The 21,063-nt window shown below is 58.4% G+C and overlaps 1 protein-coding gene and 1 non-coding gene across 5 annotated transcripts in view; one reads left to right on the top strand and one right to left on the bottom strand.

Moving 5' to 3' along the window:
- The first annotated feature begins 609 nt into the window (after positions 1-609).
- The window catches only part of EMID1 (EMI domain containing 1), a 41,335-nt gene continuing 20,881 nt past the window's right edge, over positions 610-21,063 (top strand). For all 4 annotated transcript variants that reach the window (XR_009566375.1, XM_060310371.1, XM_060310372.1 and 1 more), the window contains exons 1-9: positions 610-777; positions 8,378-8,491; positions 8,958-9,061; positions 17,070-17,153; positions 18,180-18,241; positions 19,697-19,817; positions 20,057-20,107; positions 20,191-20,280; positions 20,896-21,033. Coding sequence is in view for 3 of the 4 variants with exons in the window: in XM_060310371.1 (XP_060166354.1) it covers positions 677-777; positions 8,378-8,491; positions 8,958-9,061; positions 17,070-17,153; positions 18,180-18,241; positions 19,697-19,817; positions 20,057-20,107; positions 20,191-20,280; positions 20,896-21,033 (865 nt within the window). In the remaining variant the exon portion in view is untranslated. The remainder of the gene's footprint in view (positions 778-8,377; positions 8,492-8,957; positions 9,062-17,069; positions 17,154-18,179; positions 18,242-19,696; positions 19,818-20,056; positions 20,108-20,190; positions 20,281-20,895; positions 21,034-21,063) is intronic.
- Positions 6,002-6,108, bottom strand: LOC115855566 (U6 spliceosomal RNA). The gene has a single exon (XR_004040500.1). It is a non-coding gene; the product is annotated as a U6 spliceosomal RNA (small nuclear RNA).

Below are 21,063 nucleotides of genomic sequence, written 5' to 3'. Positions count from 1 at the left end.
TCAGCCCAGGTCTTCTCCCAGGGGGACTACGAGTGCCTGGGCCTCCTTTTTTCTCTCTGTAAAATGGGGATAATTGTGCCCACCTCACCCAGAGTGGTTTGAAGATTAAACCGAGAGAGGATGTGAAGCGGAGGTGAGGTGCCCTGCACACAGTGGCGTTCACTGCTCAGGAAGCCTTTGTTGCATGGATGAACTGTCCCTCGTGGCTCGGGAACTGGAACCCTCAAAAATGTCGAGAGGGGATGAGGCCCCCGCATCATTAGCCCAGGCTTGTTGGGTTTGGGTCCTGGCTGCGTCTGAGACCATGGCCCGGCTTCAGCTCCCCACTTGGCAACACGTGGGAGGGCACCTCGAAACTGGCACTGCGCCCCCAAAAGGGCCACGCGGCGCAGGGCGCCAGGCTCAGGTGGGCACCTGGTGGCCTTCCTGGCGGGGGCGCCCGACCCCCGGGGCTTCTTCCGGGTTGGCAGCGGCGGCGCAAAGGGCGGGGGGCCGCGCGGAGGGGCCGGGCGAGGCCGGGAACGCGCGCCCCCGCCCCGCGCCCGCCTCCTGCCCGCCCTCCCGCCGCTGCGCTGGGAACCGGGATCCGCGCGTCCTGGGCGGCTGGCTGCGCGGGCGGGGACGCCAGGCTGGAGGCGACGGCGAGGGTCCGCGCGCGGAGGGCGCCGGGCGCAACATGGGCGGCCCGCGAGCCTGGGCGCTGCTTTGCTTCGGGCTCCTGCTCCCGGGAGGCAGCGCCGCGTGGAGCGTTGGGGGAGCCCCGTTCTCTGCACGCAGGTAAGGGCTGCCCCTACCCCCCGCACCACCTCTGTGCCCTGCCAGCCCGGGGTTGGGGACAGGGACTCCAGGAACCGCCCCCCTACAAACTCCGTGCAAGCCCGGGATTGGGAAAGGGACCCGGTTCCCCACCTCATTGCCAGCCCGGGTTGGGGCAGGAACCCTGGGCCTCCTCGCTATCTGGCAGAAGCTCCAGGCCCTGCGGGGGTCACCTACTTCACGTATACAGAGCCGGCAGTCCCCCGACAGCGTTCTCCACCCCCCACCACTTCACCTCCAGAGCCCCAGGGGGTGGTTTCCCCCGAGGGAGGAAACCACCAAGACTTCCCCCACCCTTTCCCTAGGGCCCCCTTCCTGCACATAGGAGAAGCCCAGGACATCCTCTAGCTGCCACTTGGGGGACCCTCCCCGCTTTACTCTGCTCCTGGCTTTTTTTTTAGTATCCCAGCTATTTATTTCTCTCAAAGGAAGAAGACTGGGGTGGAGTTTCACAGACCGAGGGTCAGTGTCGGCTCCCAGGGAGCTAGCATTTTGGACTGCGCTGGGAGCAAGTGCTCTGTCTTCCTGCTGCTCTCTCAGGAGCAGGGAGCATTCTATCTGGTGGTGTTTATGGAGCATCTCCCAATACCAGTGAGGGGGCCCTTTATGTGCAGTGTTCAAGGATTGAATGAGGTAGGGAACACTTGTCCCCATTTAGCAGATGAGCAAACTGAGGCCCCAGAGAATTAACATGATCTTCTAGGCTCATTGACCATTAATAGAAGAACTGGGATTCAAATCTGTGTCTTTCTGGCCTTGGTGACTCTGTTTGGACCTACCCAGGCCCCTGTTCTGGCTGTAGCCCCTGCCCCTGCCCCTGCCGGGGTCCTGTTTCGAGGGCCAGCCTCCGCTGTTGTCTGAGGCAGACAATACGGAGTAGCCAGGCCTCTCCAGGCCTTTTCATCCCATTCAAAGGCCTGCCCGGCCCCCACCCCCTACGGGCTCAATTCTTTAATTCTTTTCAGAAATTCCCTTTTCCCAGTGGTCAGGGGCCAGTGTGCCCCCTCTGGGCTAGCAAGAGCAGGTGACATGGGCAGGGCTGGAGGGCAGAGGTGGCCGTGGCATCAGAGGCCAGAGGAGCAGTTGTTTTGAGACAGGGGCTGACGGCTGGCAGATGTCACAGCCACCACCATGCATGCTGACCTGGGCTGGCGTTTCACCTGTACCTATACCCTCCAGAATCTTCCTAACTGCCATGGGAGGCACACATTTTTATGGTCCTCATTTCATAGAGGAGGAAGGTGAGGCTCAGAGAGGGGACATGACCTGCCTAGGGCAAGGATGTGAACCCCCAGGGTCCCCAGTGTCAAGCTCAGGATGATGGTTGAGAAGGCATAAGGCTTGGACTGCCCTTTAGCCAGTCCACTGCCTCCCAGCCTGGGCTCCTTGGCCCCCCAGGACTTGCTATGTGGGAGCAGGATGGTGTCTGTGGGCAGGTATCTGGTGGTCACGGGGGACTGTCACCCCATCTGGTCATAGAAGGCTCACAGTGGCCTGAGCATCACAAAAGCTCTGTAGGCAATGCTGTTGCTCCCATTTTACAGATAAGAAAACCAAGGCCAAAAAAAAAAAAAAGAAAACCAAGGCTTAGAGAGGAAAAGACACCTCAATCTAACTCAGTCAGTTTCCAGATCCAGTGTACTTTTCACTCCAGCAGCTCTCCTGGAGGAGGGCGAGCTTTTGTCAGCTTGGGGAGCTGAGAAAGGTTTGCAGGTCATGGTTAGGAATTAGGGGCTCTGGCCTCAGGTAGAGCAGCGTTTTATTCCTGGCTCTGTCACCCACTCAATGTGTGACCTCAGGCAGGTCTCTTCAGGGCCCCAGGTCTCAGTTCCCCTCTTTCCTCCCCTCATCCCCTGCACACAGGCCTGTTCTGAGGACAGTCCCCCACAGGAGGAACCAGTGCAGGGCCTGATGTACAGTGGTTCCTGCTATGACCAACATTAAGTGAGGGGAGGGACCCGTAGCCAGAGGAGTCTGGTTCTTGGCTGCGAGGACCTCCCCTTGTGGCCCCGTCCCAGCATCATTGGAGACGGCATGGGGATGTTGCTCCCCATCAGCCCTCCCTCCACCCCTATCCCGGTGCCCCAGGCACCCCTTGGCAGCCAAGAGACCAGAGGGAGAAAAGAGGCTTTGTGCCTGGGGAGGGGGAGGCCCGGGAAGGCATCCAAGGGGCCGCCCCCAGGCCCAAGAATGTGGCAAGACTTTGAGACCCCTGGAACCAGGGTGTCCAGGGCTGTGCAGAGCTGCCTTGTCTCGCCCTTGCCCCTGTCTGCCGCCCCAGTCCCTGCTGGGGGTGCTTCCTGCCCCTCTGAGGGCCCTTCCAGCCTTTAATGACCCATCTCAGTGTCTCAACGCTGTGGCTCTAGAGTTGAAGCCGTCACCGGTGTCCTGGTCCAGGCTTCTTTCCCTGCAGTACTGGCTTCCTTTGGGCAAATCTAAGAATCAAGGAGAGTGGAGAATTTTCTTCCCCACCCCCTCCGTTGGGAGCTCAGATCCCAGCGCTATACCCACAGGGGTGACCTGGGTAGGTGACTTCTCTTGGGGCCTCAGTTTCCACTTGGTAGAATGCAGAGCCTGACAATCCCTATCCCAAAGTCAAGGGGAGGACCTTGTGCGGAAGGTACAGTGCTGGTGTCCCTCAGGGAAGCCCCTGGACCACAGCCGCCTGGTGTGGGCCGTATGTCACGGTCCAGGAACAAGAACTACCAAAAGCCGTCAGCGCTGCGCTAAGGGCTTTACGTGAAACCTCCCTTGCAGGAGGAGTGTCTGCTGTCCCCATTTGCAGATGGACAAAGTGAGGCCCCGAGCGGGTCAGGGCCTTGTCCAAGGTCACCAACTTAGGAAGCAGCAGAGCCAGTGTGTGGGGTTCGCCTCTGGTGTGGGGTTCTGGCTCTGTTCACCCCACCCCCACCCTGTGGGTCTTCTTTCTTTCCTCTCCTTTTCATAGCGGCCCTTGGCCCCCAGCCCGCTTGGCTGCCTCCTGCAATTAGCCCCTATCACTGTTCCGGATCACAGCCCTGGGCCCCGTGGAGACAAAGTCCCCTGAGCTCCTCGTGGCAGGGGGTGGAGGGCAGATGTGGGGGGCCCCCTCGTGGGGGCGGCCAGTGCCAGGCCGAGCTGGTCTGGCCTGTTTTCTCTCCTCCCGGCAGCCTCTGGAGGCCCAGGAGGTGCTGAGTGGGCAGAAGTGGCAGGCCCAGGAGAGAAGTGCTGCCTCCTCCCAGCCCCTGCCATTGTCCCATCCCACAGGAGGTAACCCAGCGTCATCGGGTTCCTGGGCGGCTTATCACCAACCACGTCCCAGAAAAGAAGCTCCCAAGGGCAGCAGGATGGGGGCGGGGCCCATCCTGGGAACCTGGGTCTGCGCCCATCTCTGGGAACCTGGGTCCCGGCTCCTCTGCCCAGGGCCACTGTCTGTTCTCAGTCATTCAGCAAACCTCCCTGAGCGCCCCCGGGCTGAGCCCCATACTGGCTTGGTCCCCGCCAGCGCCCTCCCCCAGCGCCATCGGGGAAGAAAAAGCTCAGGGCTGCTGTGAGTGGCTGAGGGGGGCCCGTGCAGGTGCCCAACTGTGCCCAGATCCTCAGGACTGAGACCCAGAGGATGAATAGGAGTTTGCTGGAGCAGGGAGAGGGCTTTCCAGGCAGAGGAAATCTCCTATGCAAAGATCTGAGGTGGGGAGAAGATGCGCATGGGAGGGAGGGCAGGAAGGAGGGAGAGCAGCAGCGCAAGTGTGCAGGACCCAGCGGTCAGGGCGACGGGCAGCGTGGTGGGCTGTGGACTTCAGGCCAGCAGCGCCCCTGGAAAGTGGGTGGGTGGTGGAGCCAGGCTATGATCCTGCGGAGGAGCTCGGGCTTATCCTGGCAGCAGTGGGGCTGGGTCTTCAAGGCCAGGGAGGGGCAGCGTGTAATTATTGGTGACCCCCCAGGTGGAGGGCACGAGGGGCTGACCTTGAACCCCACCTGGCCAGAGTGTCCCCTCCTGTCTAAAATGTCTGCTAGCCGGCCATCAGCTCCGTGTCTCCTAAGCAGGGGATTCAAGCAAACTCCAGCTGGTGGGAAATAAGCAGGGAACCAGGCAGCAACTCACATGGGGGAGATTTTAAGTAAGAAAGAAGAAAAAAACTGTTTTCTCTGGCTCCTCCGTGGTCAAAAGAATTGCTAGGGCAATTTTGGGCAGTCACAGGCCCGCCTCCCCCAGTCCAGTCCAGGGGCTGGGCATGGGGTGTGTGTGCACACTTGTGTGTGAGGGTGCACAGCTCTGTATCTGCAGGTTTTGGCCCGAGTGCAAGTTGGACAGTCATTTCTGTGGTTATGTGTCCTGCTAGATTGACCTTGGTCTGATTGCGTGCTGTAGTGTGTGTGTGCATGCACACACTTATGTAGATCTGTGTGTGCACATGGACACGTGTGTCTGGAAGTTGTATATGTGAGCGTGTCTGTGTACTTTCATGTCTGCATGTGTGTGTGCATATTGATGTGTATGCATGTGTGTGAGTCTGTACACTGGCATGGAGTCTTCAGTCCGTGCCAGGGCCCTCCTCCTGTGTCCCATGCTCTGGCCATCCTCTGCCCAGGTTGCTCCCTCCCTCCCTCCTTCCTCCACTCACAGAGCCCCTGGGCTAGCCTGGGGGACATCACACAGGCTCAGGGAGCCCCTGAGTCCCCCTGAACTTGTACCCCACATTTTATGCATTTTTGGGGGGAGGAGCGACAACTCACATCAGTCTCCAAAGGGGCTTATGTCCCCCCAAACAAGATCCCAGTGGGTTTTAAACCACAGCTCTGGGGACCCAGAGGCTCTCACGGGTGGGGGACCTTTTTTTTTTTAACATCTTTATTGGAGTATAATTGCTTTACAGTGGTGTGTTAGTTTCTGCTTTATAACAAAGTGAATCAGCTATATATATACATATATCCCCATATCTCCTCCGTCTCGCGTGTCTCCCTCCCACCCTCCCTATCCCACCCCTCTAGGTGGTCACAAAGCACGGAGCTGATCTCCCTGTGCTATGCGGCTGCTTCCCACTAGCTATCTATTTTACATTTGGTAGTGTATATATGGCCATGCCACTCTCTCACTTCGTCCCAGCTTACCTTTCCCACTCCCCGTGTCCTCAAGTCCATTCTCTACGTCTGCGTCTTTATTCCTGTCCTGCCCCTAGGTTCTTCAGAACCATTTTTTTGTTTTTTAAATATGGAATGCTTCAGGAATTTGCGTGTCATCCTTGCGCAGGGGCCATGTTAATCTTCTCTGTATCGTTCCAATTTTAGTATATGTGCTGCTGAAGCAAGCACTGGGGGGCCTTTTTGAAATGCATCTTTTTAAACTTATAAAATCCCCACTTGCTCATTAGGAGAAACATTTCCAGCCTGTGGTTAAGAGCACAAGCCCTGGGGTTAGAAGAAGCTGAGTTCCAACCGTGACTGTGTCACTCATCGTGGGTGCCCGGGGCACATCCCAGACCCCAGAGCCTCAGTCTTCCCATCTGTAAAGTGGCACTTATAATTAGGTGTGTGGAAGGCCCTGGGCACAGCTCCTGGCATGGTAAACGGAGGCTGCTGTGAGCACAGGGGACTGAGTGGATGGAACTCATCTAGGCATGTGATTTTTCCTCACTTAATACACACATAGGGAATTCCCTGGCGTCCAGCGGTTAGGACTCCGTGCTTTCACTGCCAAGGGCCAGGGTTCAATCCCTGGTTGGGGGACTAAGGTCCCACAAGCCGCATAGCGTGGCCAAATAAAATTAAAAAAAAAAAAACACACATAGCTTTATATGTACATACATTTACAGTCTTTTGGCTTTCTCTGCTTTTCATGTATTAATAGAAATGTCATTGTCTTGGTCCACACATACTTTTTCCCCCTTAAGCAGGCACATGGAGACCTCGGACTCTGTCACAGCACCTGGTTCTCTGTGTCTAGGGGTCCCACTTAGGCTGTTCCAGTTTTGCGCCATTCCTGACAGTGCTGTAACAAGCGCCTGGCACCTCTGCTGTGGGTTCCCTGGCCGAGGGCTCTTTTGAGTTCCTGCCCCATCACTGGGCTGATCAGAGCCACCCTTCTCTGGCTTTCCCACCTCCGTGCAGTCGGCCAGGGTGTTTCCTCCTCCTGGACTGATTTCAGCGTGACACAGAACCGTGAAGGGACTTCTGCAGAGTCCCATAGTGAGTTTGTCAGCTGGTCCCCGCCAAAGATTCTCCTTCAGGTGGGCTGGGTGGGGGTGGGGCCGCAGCTGCAGGGCTGGGTTTCCGAGGTGGCAGGCACCTCCGTGATGGGTGGAACATTCCAGGTGCTCACCGGCCCTCAGCTCTGCATGGGGTCACGGGCCTGCGTTCTTTTGCTGGTGCTGGGAAAGGAGTGACCGTTTCAGGTGACCCTTCTCAGCTTGAGCCCCCACCCCACCAGACTTTCCTTTGTGGCCTGGAGCCCAGGGTCAGCAGGTTCCCAGGCTGAGGCCTTCACAGAGCCACAGACCGTGGCTCAGGAGGTGGGGAGGAGACGGGAGCTGACGGGGCCTCTGGGATGGAGGTGGGGGCCAGGCTGAGCCGTCCACATTCCTGGGTTCAAATCCAGATCCGCCATGCACCAGCTCTTTAACATGAACAATTGTCTTCCCCTCCCTGAGCCTCAGTTTACCCCTCTGTTAAATGGGGGGGGGGCGTTTCCTGGTTCTCTGTGGGAAGATGATGTAAATACCTTTAGCGTACAGTAGGTGCTCAGTACGTGCAGTGCAAGGTGATTATTTGTTGGCATTTGAAGAAGTCAGTCCTCCATGCTTGGGATATTGATTGTGCATCCCAGCTGTCACACAGAGGGGACCTGAGGATAAGTGAGACAGAGCTTCTTTCTCACATGCCTCAGGGAGGGAGAGGGCAGATGTGAATCACCAGCTTAATTCAGCATGACAGGGATACAGAGAGCTTAGGATCCCAGGCAGGGAACCATCGCTTCTACTCAGATGGGGGTGGAGGTGGAAGAGGACAAGGGAAGAGGTGACAGCACAGCGGGGCTTTGAAGGTAGGAGGTGTCAGGAAGAGAAATGGGGGAAGGGTGCTGCAGGCATCAGGTCCAGCATGAGCAAAGGCCTGGAGGTGAGGGATCCACAGCAGGAGTGGGAGCAGGAGACTTGGAGGGCTGAGGGTAGGGCTAGGCAAGGGACACCACCGCCAGGTTTCCATTGTCTGACCCTCCCTCTGGGGAGAGAGTGAGGGGAAAGACACTCACTCACTTCCCTTGTCCAGGTGGGAGGTGGGAGGCAGTGGTGGCCTGGAGGGGTCAGGGTTGGAAAGGAGATGCTGAGGAGGAAGAGCCCCAGTCAAGATGCCCTGCTCCCGTCTGGGCCCCTGCAGCTCATTCCCCAAGACCTCTGAGAGCACCCAGCACAGCTGTCCCCTCCAGGGTTCTGGAATTCACTGCTCAGCCACTTCAGCTCAGAGACTCCCACCAGGGTCCAAAGAACTTGGAGAGCTTAGGGGTCTCCCTGCCTGGAGACTCGGGGCTCCCAGAGAGAACATGGGCTGCGCGTGGCACCTGAGCTTCCTCTCTGCTGGTCTGTTTCAGGAACTGGTGCTCATACGTGGTGACCCGCACCATCTCGTGCCACGTGCAGAATGGCACCTACCTGCAGCGCGTGCTGCAGAATTGCCCCTGGCCCATGAGCTGCCCTGGGAACAGGTGAGTGAGACCGTGTGGAGTAGGAGCTGCTGGCGTTCCCACGGTGGGCACGGCCTGGTGGAAGAGCTGGGGCTGGGGCTGGAACCCTGTGCAGGAGATGCCTGGGACCCCAAGGGTGGGCGGACAAAGGGACCATTGTCCATTCCCAGCGCCTCCCCTTGGCTCTTGGGCCTTCCTGGGGGAGGGATTCCAGCATTCACCTGCACGCCTTCGCTCAGTGAGCGTTCACCGCTGGGGACAGTCTAGCCCAGCTCGCAGGGGCTTCCTGTCCAGTTGGTTTCTAGATCCCCCCGGCTGGGGGCTGGGGAGGGAATGGAAGGGCTGAGGCCCAGAATGCATAAGGAAAGAGGCTCCAGAGGGACCTGGAGGTGGCAGAGGACCCTGGAGGCTCTGGGCTTGTCCCCATGGATGGTGGGAGGGGTGGCGGAAGGCCCATCTGAACCGGGCCCCCTGGGCGCTCTTTCAGCTATAGAACCGTGGTGAGACCCGCATACAAGGTGATGTACAAGACAGTGACAGCCCGCGAGTGGAGGTGCTGCCCTGGGCGCTCGGGGTCGAGCTGCGAGGAAGGTAGGACTGCCCCAGGCGCAGCCCAGGTGCCTCCCCTCAGGTGTGTGGGAGGGAGCTGTAAACCGTAGCTGAGTCGGTAGGTGCTCAAGGGCGCAGCACCACACTTACCAGGGCTGCTGCACAGAGCTGCTGGCCAGACGCAGCTGGGCCACAGTGGGTGTCTGCTCTCCCACGGGTGTTGACCACCTGCCTCTTGGGACACTGTCAGGACCCCTGGAGGAATTTCATACATGCTGGGTAGCTCACGTCTTAGGTCACACATCCCAAGCCTTTCCTCCAAACTTGGGGACATTTCCATGGGAGGTGGTAATGGTGCAGGGAAGCAAAGCACCACTTAGTGCAGTGGGTCAGCAAGGTCGGGATGGCTACACCCAGTCTGCAGGTGAGGAGAACAAGGCTGTGTGATGGGCACACAAGGGCGTGTGATGGGCACACAGCTCCTAAGTGACAGGATTCAAACCCAGGTCTGCCTGGCTTCCCCCAGGCCCTCAGGGATGGGAGGACTCAGCTGGGCACCCTGTGTGCGGAGTGTGTCCCAGGCAGAGGCCCCCCTCTCTCCCCCCACCTCCTCTGCGTGCAGCTTGGTGGTTTGGGGCCAAGCACCCAGCAGGAGCGCAGAGGAGGCAGCCCGCCCCTCCCCTGGCCACACAGCTACTGGCAGTGCCGTCTCCTCGAGGGCGCCTACCTCTGCTGAGGGGTCCAGGCTGCATCCACCCTCACTGCCTGGCTGAACCCAGTGTGCTCCGAAGAATGACCAGAAAGAGGATGGACTGGCCTAGAGCCAGCCTGAGAACCAGGCCCGTAGGCCCCTCAATAGAAAGAGGCATTCGGGGCCCCCAAGTAGCACATTAATGTGACTATCGGTCGAAAGATGCATTCTGATTCCAGAAACACCGATGTGTGAAACACAGCCTCCGAATCAAGGGAAGGTGAGGCTTATAGCGCCATTCATAGGTGTTTCTTGAGAGATTTACACACTTCACCTCCCTGGGACCCCACAGCAGCCCCAGTTCACAGATGGGGCAACGCAGGCCCAGAGAGGTGAAGTCACACGGGGTGGGGGCAGACTCCCCATGGAGTGGGGCAGGGAGGGAGCCTGGTGGTTTCCATATGGGGTGGGAGAGCCCCCAGCACAGCGGGGGAGGAGCAGGGCGGCCAGAGGGAGCGGGGAGCTGCTCGAGGTCCAGCAGGGGTCCGGTACAGAGAGGCAGCCCTTTTTACGGATGGAGAAACTGAGGCTCAGAGAGGTGAGGGGGTTGACCTGCGGTCACGCAGTATGTGAGAGCTGGGACTGGGACCACCCTGACCAAGCATCCATGTGTCAGTGCCTCCAGGCCTTGGGGCTGGATGGCAGGGAAGGAGACTGGCTGAGACTCTCACCAAGGCAGATGTGGGAGGCTGGGAGGGGCAGACAGGGAGGGAAGGGAGGGGGCCAGGAACAGCGCCCTCCCCTGCATGCTGGGAGGAAGAGGGGCAGGCAGAAGGGCCCCAGGGGCAGGAGGGGAGCCAGCCAGGAGGGACTGTTGCCAAGGAGGCCACAGAGGAGCTGGTGGTAAGGAGGGGGCGAGTCCCCAGGGTACGGGGGCCCCCTGGGTGCAGAGCACCTGCCCATACATAGGCCACTCTGTCCCTGGCTCCCCTCCCAAGGGCAAACCTTCCCAGGTCTATGGGGCCGTCGTGGAGCAGGTGGCGGCAGCGCCCATGCCCTTGAGTGCAGCCGCTGTAGGCTGTGCATCCACGACCAAGCCAAGGGCTGTGGCTGTGCCGCGGGGGTGAGGTGGGGGTGCGAGACGAGGACTGGGGCCGGGCCAGCCCTGACGTCTCCCTCGGCAGGGCCTTGGGGTTCCAGCCTGGGGACAGCTCTGCCGCACACCAGCTGTGTGGCCTTGGGCCGGGTACTCCCCGTGCACCGTGCGAGTAGCTGTGCAGGGGTATCGGGCCGGGGGGCGGGGAGGCTGCAGTTCAGGCGGCACTTGTCTCGTGCCCTCTCAGAGGGAGGGGCACCTTCTCTAAAGGGCACCAGGCTGCCTTGTGCTCTTGCAACACCTGGGGCTCTCCTGCCCTGGGCCTCAGTGTGCTCACCTGTGAAATGGGCAGGATCATACAGTCGGCCTCCCAGGGATGTTGCAAGGGTGAAATGAAGCAGGTGGCGCCGCAGCCCATGGAGGGCAGCACGTGGCGTGATGCCCAGTGGGACAGGAAAGGAAGGGCCTCTCCACACCCATGAGGTTGGAGCCGAGTAAAGGGATGCCAAGGCCTGGATATTCTAGAAAACTGCTTTGCTGGGGCCCTGGGAATGGGGACGGGGAAGCATGAGGACATTGCTGACCCACGCCGGGCCCTGCCCTTCCTATGACAGCCAGCTTCAGGCTGGGCTCCCCCAGCTGTTTTCCCTGCTGGTGACTGCCCTTGCAGTCTGTCTGGTGTTGTGACATGACCTGAGGTCAAAGAGCTCCGTCACTAGGGGCAACAGGGCCCAGAGTGAGCTGAAGAGGGAAAGGAAACACCTATCATTCCAGAATCCAGCCTTGGATCAGCTGTGCTCTGCTGTGTGACCTGGGGCAAGTCACTTCACCTCTCTGAACCCCGTCTCTATCTGAAAGTCACCTCAGATGGAGAAGTGCCTGCCTCACACCTTATTATGAGGACCAGAGACATGCCTCCAACATAGCTACTGAATAAATGTCTTCCTTTCCCCTTTGGCCCCCTGTGCTGGGGAGTCTGCCCTGCCTCCCAGCTCTGAGACCCGATTTCTCAGTCAGCTGCTCAGCAAACAGGCCTCTACTCTCTGGACTGGATGTTTGTGAGGCGAGCAGACTTCATGACTTTTAGTTCTGGTTTTCCCATCTGTACAGTGGGAGTGTTCACTCCGTGATAATGAGTGAGGATGGTTTCTCTGATGTTCTTGACAACCGTGAGGAAGGGGCTAGAATGGGTCCCTTTTTACAAATGGAGAAACTGAGGCTCAGAGAGGTGAGGGGGTTGGCCTGGGGTCACTCAGTATGTGAGAGCCGGGACTGGGACCAGCCTGACCAAGCGTCCATCTGCCAGTGCCTCCAGGCCTTGGGGCTGGATGGCAGGGAGGAGACTGGCCCAGGCTCTCACCTGGCTGCCTGCTACCACCAGAAACAATGGGCAAGGAATGGCCAAGGCCAGAATGCATCATGTGGGCTGGTCCTGATCCCCTGAGTGGCCTGGGCTGTTGGGCTCTGCTGAGGGTAGGGCTGTAGTGATCACCCTGCCTCTAGGGGCTCCCTGCAGACCGATCTCTCACCCAACAACCCCATTGTCCAGATGATGAACGTGAGGCTCAGAGAGGGTATAGGTCTCACACAAGGTCACACAGCAAGTAAACATCATGGCTGGGATTCTCCCAAGGGCTCTGACCTGAGGTCTACGATGTCGCCCTGCCTCAGACCCTCCTGCAGTCATAATGATGTAGACTTTATGACTGCCACTGACATAAAGGGGGAGGAAAGCTGCCACTGTCCTCTGTGCTGGGCACCATGATTTGTACTCACCTGCATCGTGCCACCATGTTGTGGTACAGAAGGTCCAACTGTGGAAACTGAGGCTGGGAGAGAGGAGTGCCTTGCTCTGGGTTACAGCTGGATTCAAAGCCCTTCAGTCTGACCAGAGCCGAGGTCTTTCCTCTGCAGCAGCGCTGGCCAAGGACTTCGTGGGGCACGTGTTCAGACAGCTGGGACTGACGGAAGCCAGCCTCAGCCCCAGCTCCTCCCAGATAGAAAGATAGAGGAGAGGGGACTCCCTCACCTTCCCCTCCCCATGGGCTCCCCCAGAGCCGGGCTGCCTCCACTTACCCCCTCACTATCCCCATCTGTTCCTCACACCTGTGCCTTCCCCATCCATGGACCCCCACAGCCCTTGTCTTCTGTGGTGGGGAACAGCAAGGGAAGAAGTTTGCCCAGGGTCACATAGTAAAAAAGCTTAAAAGCAGACGGAGATTCCAGCCCAGCACTTCCTGGGCCCCTCGGCCTCTCCACCGTCCAGGGCTTGGCCCTTCCCAAACATGGCTCTTGTGCTCTAACCAAATGCCAGGTGCAGTGCCAAGCCTGTGCCTTACTCTGCGGATTCAGAATCCTGCAGGTTAAATGCTGTTGGAATTTGCCCATATCTGCCACCCGTCTACTCCACTCCTGTCTGGGAGGCTTAGTGGCCCCCACCTCCGACTCCCACCAGTGTATTCTCCACCCCCAGCTGGGAGGCTCCCCCTCTGCCCTCCCAGCTGCCCCAGCGAGGTGCCCCAGCTTTGCCCTCCCTCCGTTTTACCCGGGGCCCACTATGGCCTTCTCTCCCACCCCAGAGCCTGGGCAGTGGCTGTCCTCTCTGCCTGTAACCTTCTTGGCGCTCCCGCCTGGCTCCGAGGATCCCCACCCTTTCATCATTAATCCTGTCTCTCTGGTTCCTGGAACGGGTCTGGCGTTAAGTGGGTGCATGGGAAATGAGTGGGAACCTCATTTTACCCGCAGAGGGACCAGGACAGACACAGACCAGGGCTTCCCAGAGGGCTGCTGGAGAGTTCTTGGAGCTCCCAGCCCCAGCCCTGACCCCAAACCCTGACTCAGGCCAACAGTAGCAAATATTTACATTTGCAAAGTAAATTCCAGGGAAGGGAGCTGGGCAGGGGCAGGGGAGGCTGCGCTCATGTGGTCTGTGGTCACTGGACCCAGCAGACCTGGGGGGAGGGCTATGAAGGAATAAGCCCCTCAGAGAGAAAGTCAAGACTGGAGCCCAGGGACACCGCCAACGTCTCACACCCCTGTTCCCAGCTGAGGGTGGGATTTAAACACCATGCTCTGCTCCCCTCTTCTCCTGCCCTGGTCCTGCTGTGTGGACGGGCAGCCTCTTCTCTCTGGGCCTCAGTGTTCTGATGAGGATCTGTTGAGACGGAACATAAGACACTGGGCAGAGGGAAGGGCGGCTGCTTAGGGGGCACAGGACTAGAAACTGCAGATGGCACTGGCCTTGTGGAGGTCAAGATGGAGTGATGAGAGCTTGTTGGTGGGGGGCTTTGGTGGGTACCCTGGTCTGTGCAGGAAGGCTTTCTGGAGGAGGTGACATGGGGGCAGTGGCTGTGGGGATGAGGAGGCAGTGCGCGTGTGTGTGTGTGTGTGTGTGTGTGTGTGTGTGTGTGTGTGTGTGTGTGTGTGTGTGTGTGTGTGTGTGTGTGTGTGTGTGTGTGTGTCGGGCTGGCTGGGACCTCCCAGATGGTGGGAAGTGGCCCACAGTCAGGGTCCCAGGGTGGAGCCAGGGTTTATGGTCCTGGGACTAGCGGGGAGCTCCTTGGAGGGTGAGGTTGGGGCTGGGGAGGGGCCCTTCAGGGTGGACCACCAGGCTGGGGTGAGGGGGGCTCTCAGCCCACTGGGGCCCGCTCCAGGGGCCCTGACTCAACACCAGTGGGAGGGATGTGACATTTTTATCCTACAGGAGACCTCCCCCAGCCCTAGACTTTTTACGTACTGGAATTTTGTGTGGTATAGGGCCATTTACAACCTGGTTCATCCCTTAAAGTATTTCTGTCTGTTTCTTAGAATTTAGGGAGAGCTTGGGGGGCCATTTTTTGTGAATCTTGAATCCAGAACCAATATTTTCTGGTCTTTTTGACAGTTTTTGTTATTTAAACTTCCTTTTTTTTTTTTTAATTTTAACTCACAATTTCTTTGAGTCAGTTATGTCTGCACTGCTGGTCAGACCGTGCTTTCATTAGTTTTTCTAGTTCTCTCTGGCTCCCAGTGAAATGTCCCAAAGCAAGTGGGTTGAAAAAGAATTTCCAACCATATGTTCACAGATTAAAAACTTGGGGACCCCCTGGCGTGACATTAGAACCCTTATGTTCATTTTCAAGACAGTCATGTCTGCCGTCCACATTATTTTGCCTTTTATTTTGTTTGCTTGCTTTAAATTCATTTTCAGCCAGTGATTCATGCATTCCTCAACAAGAGGTTTAGTGAAGCCCTGAGGCCCTACTGCGCGCGGGGCACTTTCCCCAGCCACTCGCAAGACGGACAAGGTCCCTGCCTGGTGGAGTTCACGTTCCAGCCAAGGAGGGCGGAAGATCAGACCGGGGAACTGGCAAGCAGATAACATGTTAGAGGGTGGAAAGTGCCATGGAAAAAATGGAAGACGATAGCAGGGTGGTGCGGAGGATGGGCAGGGCGGACGCTCTGCCCAACTTCATCCCAGAGAAAACCCAAACTTCCATGGGGTTGGAGGGACGGCCTCTTCTTTTGGTTGACTTCCTGGAAGCAGTCATCCAGTGGCCTTTTACATCTTCACCTGGGAGCAAAGGAGATGCGGAGGGCTTACTGAGGTCGTTCTTCTAAGGAACCAGCATTCTTGACGGGCGCCAGGCCTCCCTGCCTCTGCCAAGGGGAACCTGGGGGACTTGCAGTGCCAGGTGGCCCAGGAGAGAGGAGGACGGGCCCTGGAGTTAGACTAACTGGGTTCCAGTCCAGGCTCCAGCCTTCAGCTGGGTGACCAGTCTCTTTACCTCTCTGCCTTGTTTCCCCCCAAAGGGAAATACTCATATTCACTCATCCATTTATCTGAGCACGGGGTGGGGGGGCAGAGGAGTGATAATACCAAGCTACTCTGTGCCCGTTTCCCCATCTGTAAAGCAGAGGGGTTACTAGCACCCACTCACAGGGCTTCGTGAGGACAGTGAGTTAAGACTGTTTATGAGAAGTGCTTAGAATGTGCCGGGCCCAGCATAAGTGCCGCACAAGCATTGGCTGTTATTATTATTACCTACCTTGTAGGATCGAGCTGGGCTTAGCACCGGGCGTGGCTCATGGTGGCATTATCACCCCCCCACTGCTGTTGTTCTGCCCACAGAGCCCCTAACCCCTGCCCCAGTCTTGGGCTGCCAACCCCCTTCCTCTATCCCAGGTGAGATTTACCCCCTGTGAGAGGGCAAGTCTCAGGCCCCCAGGGAGGGCATGCTGGGGATGCGGGCCCAGCCTGAGCGAAGGCCCCGTGGTGGGACCTGGAGAGGGTCTGGCAGCCACCCTGCTGGGGGTTGGCCAGAGGGACCCGTCTGGTTTGAATTCCCGGCGCCTCTCACTCCCTTCACCAACCCACAGCCTGGCTCTGAGCTGCCAGGCCCGTGCCTTATTTGGGTCTTGTCTCCCCCCAGGCAACACTTTGCGGCCTTAAAAGGCAGGCCGGGGCGGGGGGTGGGTGGGGCAGTTGCCACTGGTGGCTTCAGAGCCCCTCCAGCTGCACAACCCCCCCCCCCCCCCCGCCCCTGGCTTGGCCAGCCCAACCCTCCAGCTATGGAGAGAACCTGGTCCCCAAAGCCAGACCAGCCAGGATGGCCTGCTCCTCATAGGGGTGGCTGCAGGGGTGGCCTCCTGGAACAGGCCCCCCGTGCCCTCCCAGGCAGCCAGCCTCCCTCTGGTTTTCATTTAAAACCAGAGCTGGATCCACTTCAGTGTCTTCTTACCAAGTGGGGCAGGGAGAGGGTGGATGGTGACGTTGCTGTGTTTATTGAGCACCTACTGCATACCAGGCCCTGTGTGTGCTCATTAAGCCCTTTGCATGCATGTCCATCCTCAGGCCTCACGCCAGCCCGGGAGGTGTAGAGACCTTATGATCCCATTTTACAGATGGGAAAATCAGCAGGTCCAGGGAGGACAAGTCACATAGGTCAGCAATTAGCAGGGCTGGGACCTGACCTTGCATCTGTTGACTCTAAGCTGTTAACCCATGCAGCTTGCTGGGGTTGTTGGAGAAGCCCCCAGCCTCACCCATGGCCCCCACCCATTGCCAGCCCCCCTCCCCAGCCCCATCAGGTTGATAGCCTTGTCCCAGCTCAGCCCAGTTCATGCTGTGTGACCCAGGCAAACTGCCCCACCTCTCTGGGCCTCTCTCCCTTGCACTAAGGGGAGTAGGGATCCCTCTGTGACTGCAGTGGCAGGTGGGGGGCGGGAGGGGGACAGAACAAAATGTCACAGCCAGCAGGGCTCTGACCCTCACTGTCCCTCAGTTGTAGGCTCCTCTGGCTTCGTGGAGCCCAGGTGGTCGGGCAACACCATGTGGCGGATGGCACTTCGGCCCACAGCCCTGTCAGGTGGGTCCTGGGGCAGCTGCTTGGGGTCCCCCTGGGCTAGGGGAGGCTGGAGGGGCTGGTGGTGACTGTCCTAAAAACCAGCTGGGCCCAGCAGTGGAGGGTCAGGGATAGCACCCTGCGCTTGTCCACTGCAGGCTGGAAAGAAAACTGGAAGGTGGAGGAAAGGCCCCCAAGGGGAGTCTGACCTGGGCCCAGGCACCTGAGACCCAGGACCCCCAGAGTCTTGCAGACATGGGTCCAAGCCCCCACTTTCCTTTTTTTATTGAAACGACACTTTTCTGAGTGTCTGTAGGATGCGGGGCACTGTGCCAGGAGCTTTCCATAATCAACTTGTGTAAACCTCACCCCAGGAAGGCATCATTGTTGCCACTTTAAAGAGGAGGCTGAGGGTCAGAGAGGGGACGTGCCCTGCCGGGGGCCCCGCAGCCAGGAAGGGGCAGCGCGCTGGGCCTCGACCCAGGGTTTTTGCCTGTTACACACTCACTCCACCCTTGCTCTGAGCTCAGCCTTCCCAGGTGTGAACGGGGTGACACTTGTCCTAACACGCAGGATCATGGTGAGGACCGGAGAGGCGAGCTTGTATCGTGCTCGGTGGCTGCCCGGCACTGTTATGAATAACGTTGGGGTATCAGTGAGGAGGCCAGGGAGCTGGACAGTGGTTCTGGAAGAAGGGTCAGAGCGTGGCACCTAAGGCCATCCCAGTCTGGACTGTAATGTGTCGGTCCCCAAAGCTTCAAGCCGAGGCCAGCCCCGCCCATGTGGGATGCAGTCGTATTGGATGAGGAGTCAGATCCCTGGTCCTGCTCTGAGAGAAACAGTCCCCTTGGAGGCTCTGGAGCCAAAGGACACCCACAGGGCATGGCTCACCTTGGACAGGCTGTGACTCTTTAGCTCCTTCCCTGTGATGGGCTATCTCATGGGTTAGGGTCATCAGGTATCTGTCCCCTCCCTCCATCCTGCCCCCAGGGGCTGAGGGGCTCCAAGGGGAACCTGGGAGCCCTGGCCCAGCCTGCTTCCTCCCTGCAGGTTGTCTCAACTGCAGCAAAGTGTCGGAGCTGACGGAGAGGCTGAAGGTTCTAGAAGCCAAGGTGGGTGAACAGCTTCCGGGCCAGGCAGGCACCACCCTCCCATTCAGCTTTCTCAGCTTCCCTTCCAGCGCCCACCCCGGGAAGCCTGCGCACAGTCAGGCAGCCTGGCCTGCTCTCCTTCCAGGAGATCCATGAGGTTCTCCTATCCCCATCCCACCCAGAGACTCCTAGACACCCCCCCAGAGCTCATGGCTGGGTCCCCTCATTGCCCCGTCACCTTCATCCTTTATCCCACCCACCCATAATACCATCTTCCCAGTTCCAGAAAACAAAAACATCTATTGCGTGTCTCAAATTATCTCAAGATAAAAAGTTTTTAACCATTAAAAAGTAAGACATTCTAAATTTAGAAACATGAAAAACTCAGCACCATGAAAAAACCTACCAGAAAACCATTGGCCTCTGTCGCCTGTGCCCCCAGAGAGAGCGATTGCCAACATTTAAGCGTCTTTTCTTCCAGATTTTCTAAACACACATAGATGCATTTACATTAATCTCCATATCCATTCCCTCCTCTGGGAATTTATCTTAGGAAGATTAGTTGCAAAGATGTTCATCCAAGTGTTAATTAAGAGGGAAATTTGAAAACCAAACAACAGAAGGGGTGGTTGTATAATGAGCAAGTGTGGCTCAGTGGAATACTGGACAGCCATTAACAACGCCTCCATTTTCCAACACGAAAAGATGCCCCTGATCTATCAAGTGGAAAAACCAAGCTTCTAAACAGCATGGGTTAAAACCCCCGTTATGAGGTGTGAGCACCCTAGGAACCCCACCCTGCTCCCCAAGCTCCCTCCCAGGGGAAGCCGGCATGAGGGGCAGCTCAGCTCAGATCTGGGGGCTGGGTCTCAGTTCCGGGTCAGCTTCTCTCTGGGCACGTCTACACGGCCCCCCACTTCCTGGTCTGCGGACATTCCGGCCTCTCTTAATCCTCAGTAAGTGGCTCAGGGGACACCGCTGACCCTTCAGGCTCTCCCCTCCACTGGGTTTAAAAGTGGTTTTGTACACACCTCAGCACCTCTGTTTCATGCCAGACCCTCCCAAATTTCCCTTCAAATTTAGTAAAAATCCGTGCAGCCTGTGGTGCTTTAAGAGACCAAGAGAAGTTTAATATTATGTATGCATCTAAATGTATATAAATGTACTTATTAACATGCAGGTAAGCATAGGAAAAAGCGCAGGGCCCAGCACACACGAGGACAGCCTCAGAACTCAAAGTGGGTGACTGTGACGGTGTGTGATGACTTTTCTACAATGAATGTGATGAATTGTGCATTTTGAAAACCATGGTCACTTCTGATGAAGTTCGGGGCCCCTGTGAGTCCGGGTCTCCACTCCAGGCTGGGTTCTGCCAGCCACGTGGCCTCCTGCCCCCCAACACCAGGGCCCCGAGCTGGCCTGACCCTGGTGAGACCCTGGTACCCACCCCATCCCTATTGTCCTCTTCCTCCATAGGTGGCGGTGCTGACTGTCACTGAGCAGGCAGTGCCCCCGACCCCAGCTGCCCCTGAGGACCCCGCCCCGCTCTGGGGTTCCCCAGCTGCCCAGGGCAGCCCCGGGGATGAAGGCCTCCAAGGTGAGTGGGTCAGTGGGGAACACGCTCCCGTGTGGCAATGAGTTGGATCCAGCCCCCTCCCTGCTGCTGACTCCCAGCTTGGCCCCCTTGTGAGCCTCAGTCTTCCTAGTTTTCCCTTGGGCCTGAGGGGATGGTCTCCAGGGGCCCCTGAGCACTGGAGTCCTGGGAGGCCCAGCAGCTGGTGGAGCAGGGGTAGGAACTCTAGACACCACTGACCCCTGCCTACCTCTCCACCCCAGGGCTACCAGGAACCAGAGAAAACGTGAGGGCCCCTCTGCTCCCCCGAGATGGTAGGTGCTAGCGGGGCGGGCAGGGCCGGGGGCAGGCCAAGCGCAAGGCCGGAGCTGCGGAGCTGATGAACTTTCTCCCCCAGATCGAGTTGGTGCCCGGGGGCTTCCTGGGCCCTCTGGCCCCAAGGGAGACCCTGGCAGCCGGGGCCCAATGGGGATGAGAGGCCTGCCAGGTGAGTGCCCACAACACCGGCCCTTCCAGCTCCCCTGGCCAGCCCTGCTCAGGTGAGCCCAGGCTGGGGCCTTCCTTACCAGACCCTGCCCTCCTGGAGCTCCCAGATCATGAAGGCTAGTGGGGGTGGGCCTAGTAGGCAGGGGAGAAATAGCAGTGCCCACCCCATGTGACCAGGGTTCTTATGGGGGACGTTGCAGCTAAGGGAGCCCTAAGGAGGGAAGCCCAGACCCAGCCTGGATGGAGTGGGGGACGGGGAGGGCTTCCCAGTGGGAGCTACACCTTAGGTGAGGCCTCAGAATGACCAGAAGTGCACACCAGGCAGCGCCAAGGGAGGACTGATAGAGGGAGCAGCTCGTGCAAAAGCCTAGAAGAGAGAGGAGAGAACATTCTGGAAATCAGCGTCTGCTAGGCATCTGTTGTGTACCAAGTGTCCACTGTCCTGAAGCCCCAGGGGAGGGATGTGTTCATCCCCCTCATAGACGGCCAGGGAGGGAGTCTGGCCTGTGGCCTCTGGAGCCATCTCGTACCTGCTGCCCCTGGCTGCCTCATCCCTGGGCCACCCTGGGCCTCCCTGCCTCTTGCACACCCACCAAACCCCCTGGTTCCATTGCAGGTCCGCAGGGCCCCCCAGGGAGCCCTGGGCAGGCTGGAGCTGTGGGCACCCCTGGAGAGAGGGGACCTCCAGGCCCCCCAGGGCCTCCTGGCCCCCCAGCCCCACTTGGACCACCCTACGCCCGGATCTCCCAGCATGGTGAGTCCCTTGGGGTCACAGCAGGTCCAG

The sequence above is a fragment of the Globicephala melas genome, chromosome 13 (genome assembly GCF_963455315.2).
Source record: "Globicephala melas chromosome 13, mGloMel1.2, whole genome shotgun sequence".
In the NCBI taxonomy this organism is placed as follows: Eukaryota; Metazoa; Chordata; class Mammalia; order Artiodactyla; family Delphinidae; genus Globicephala; species Globicephala melas.
Note: the sequence above shows the minus strand (reverse complement) of the source record. Positions and strands in the feature narration are given on the sequence as shown.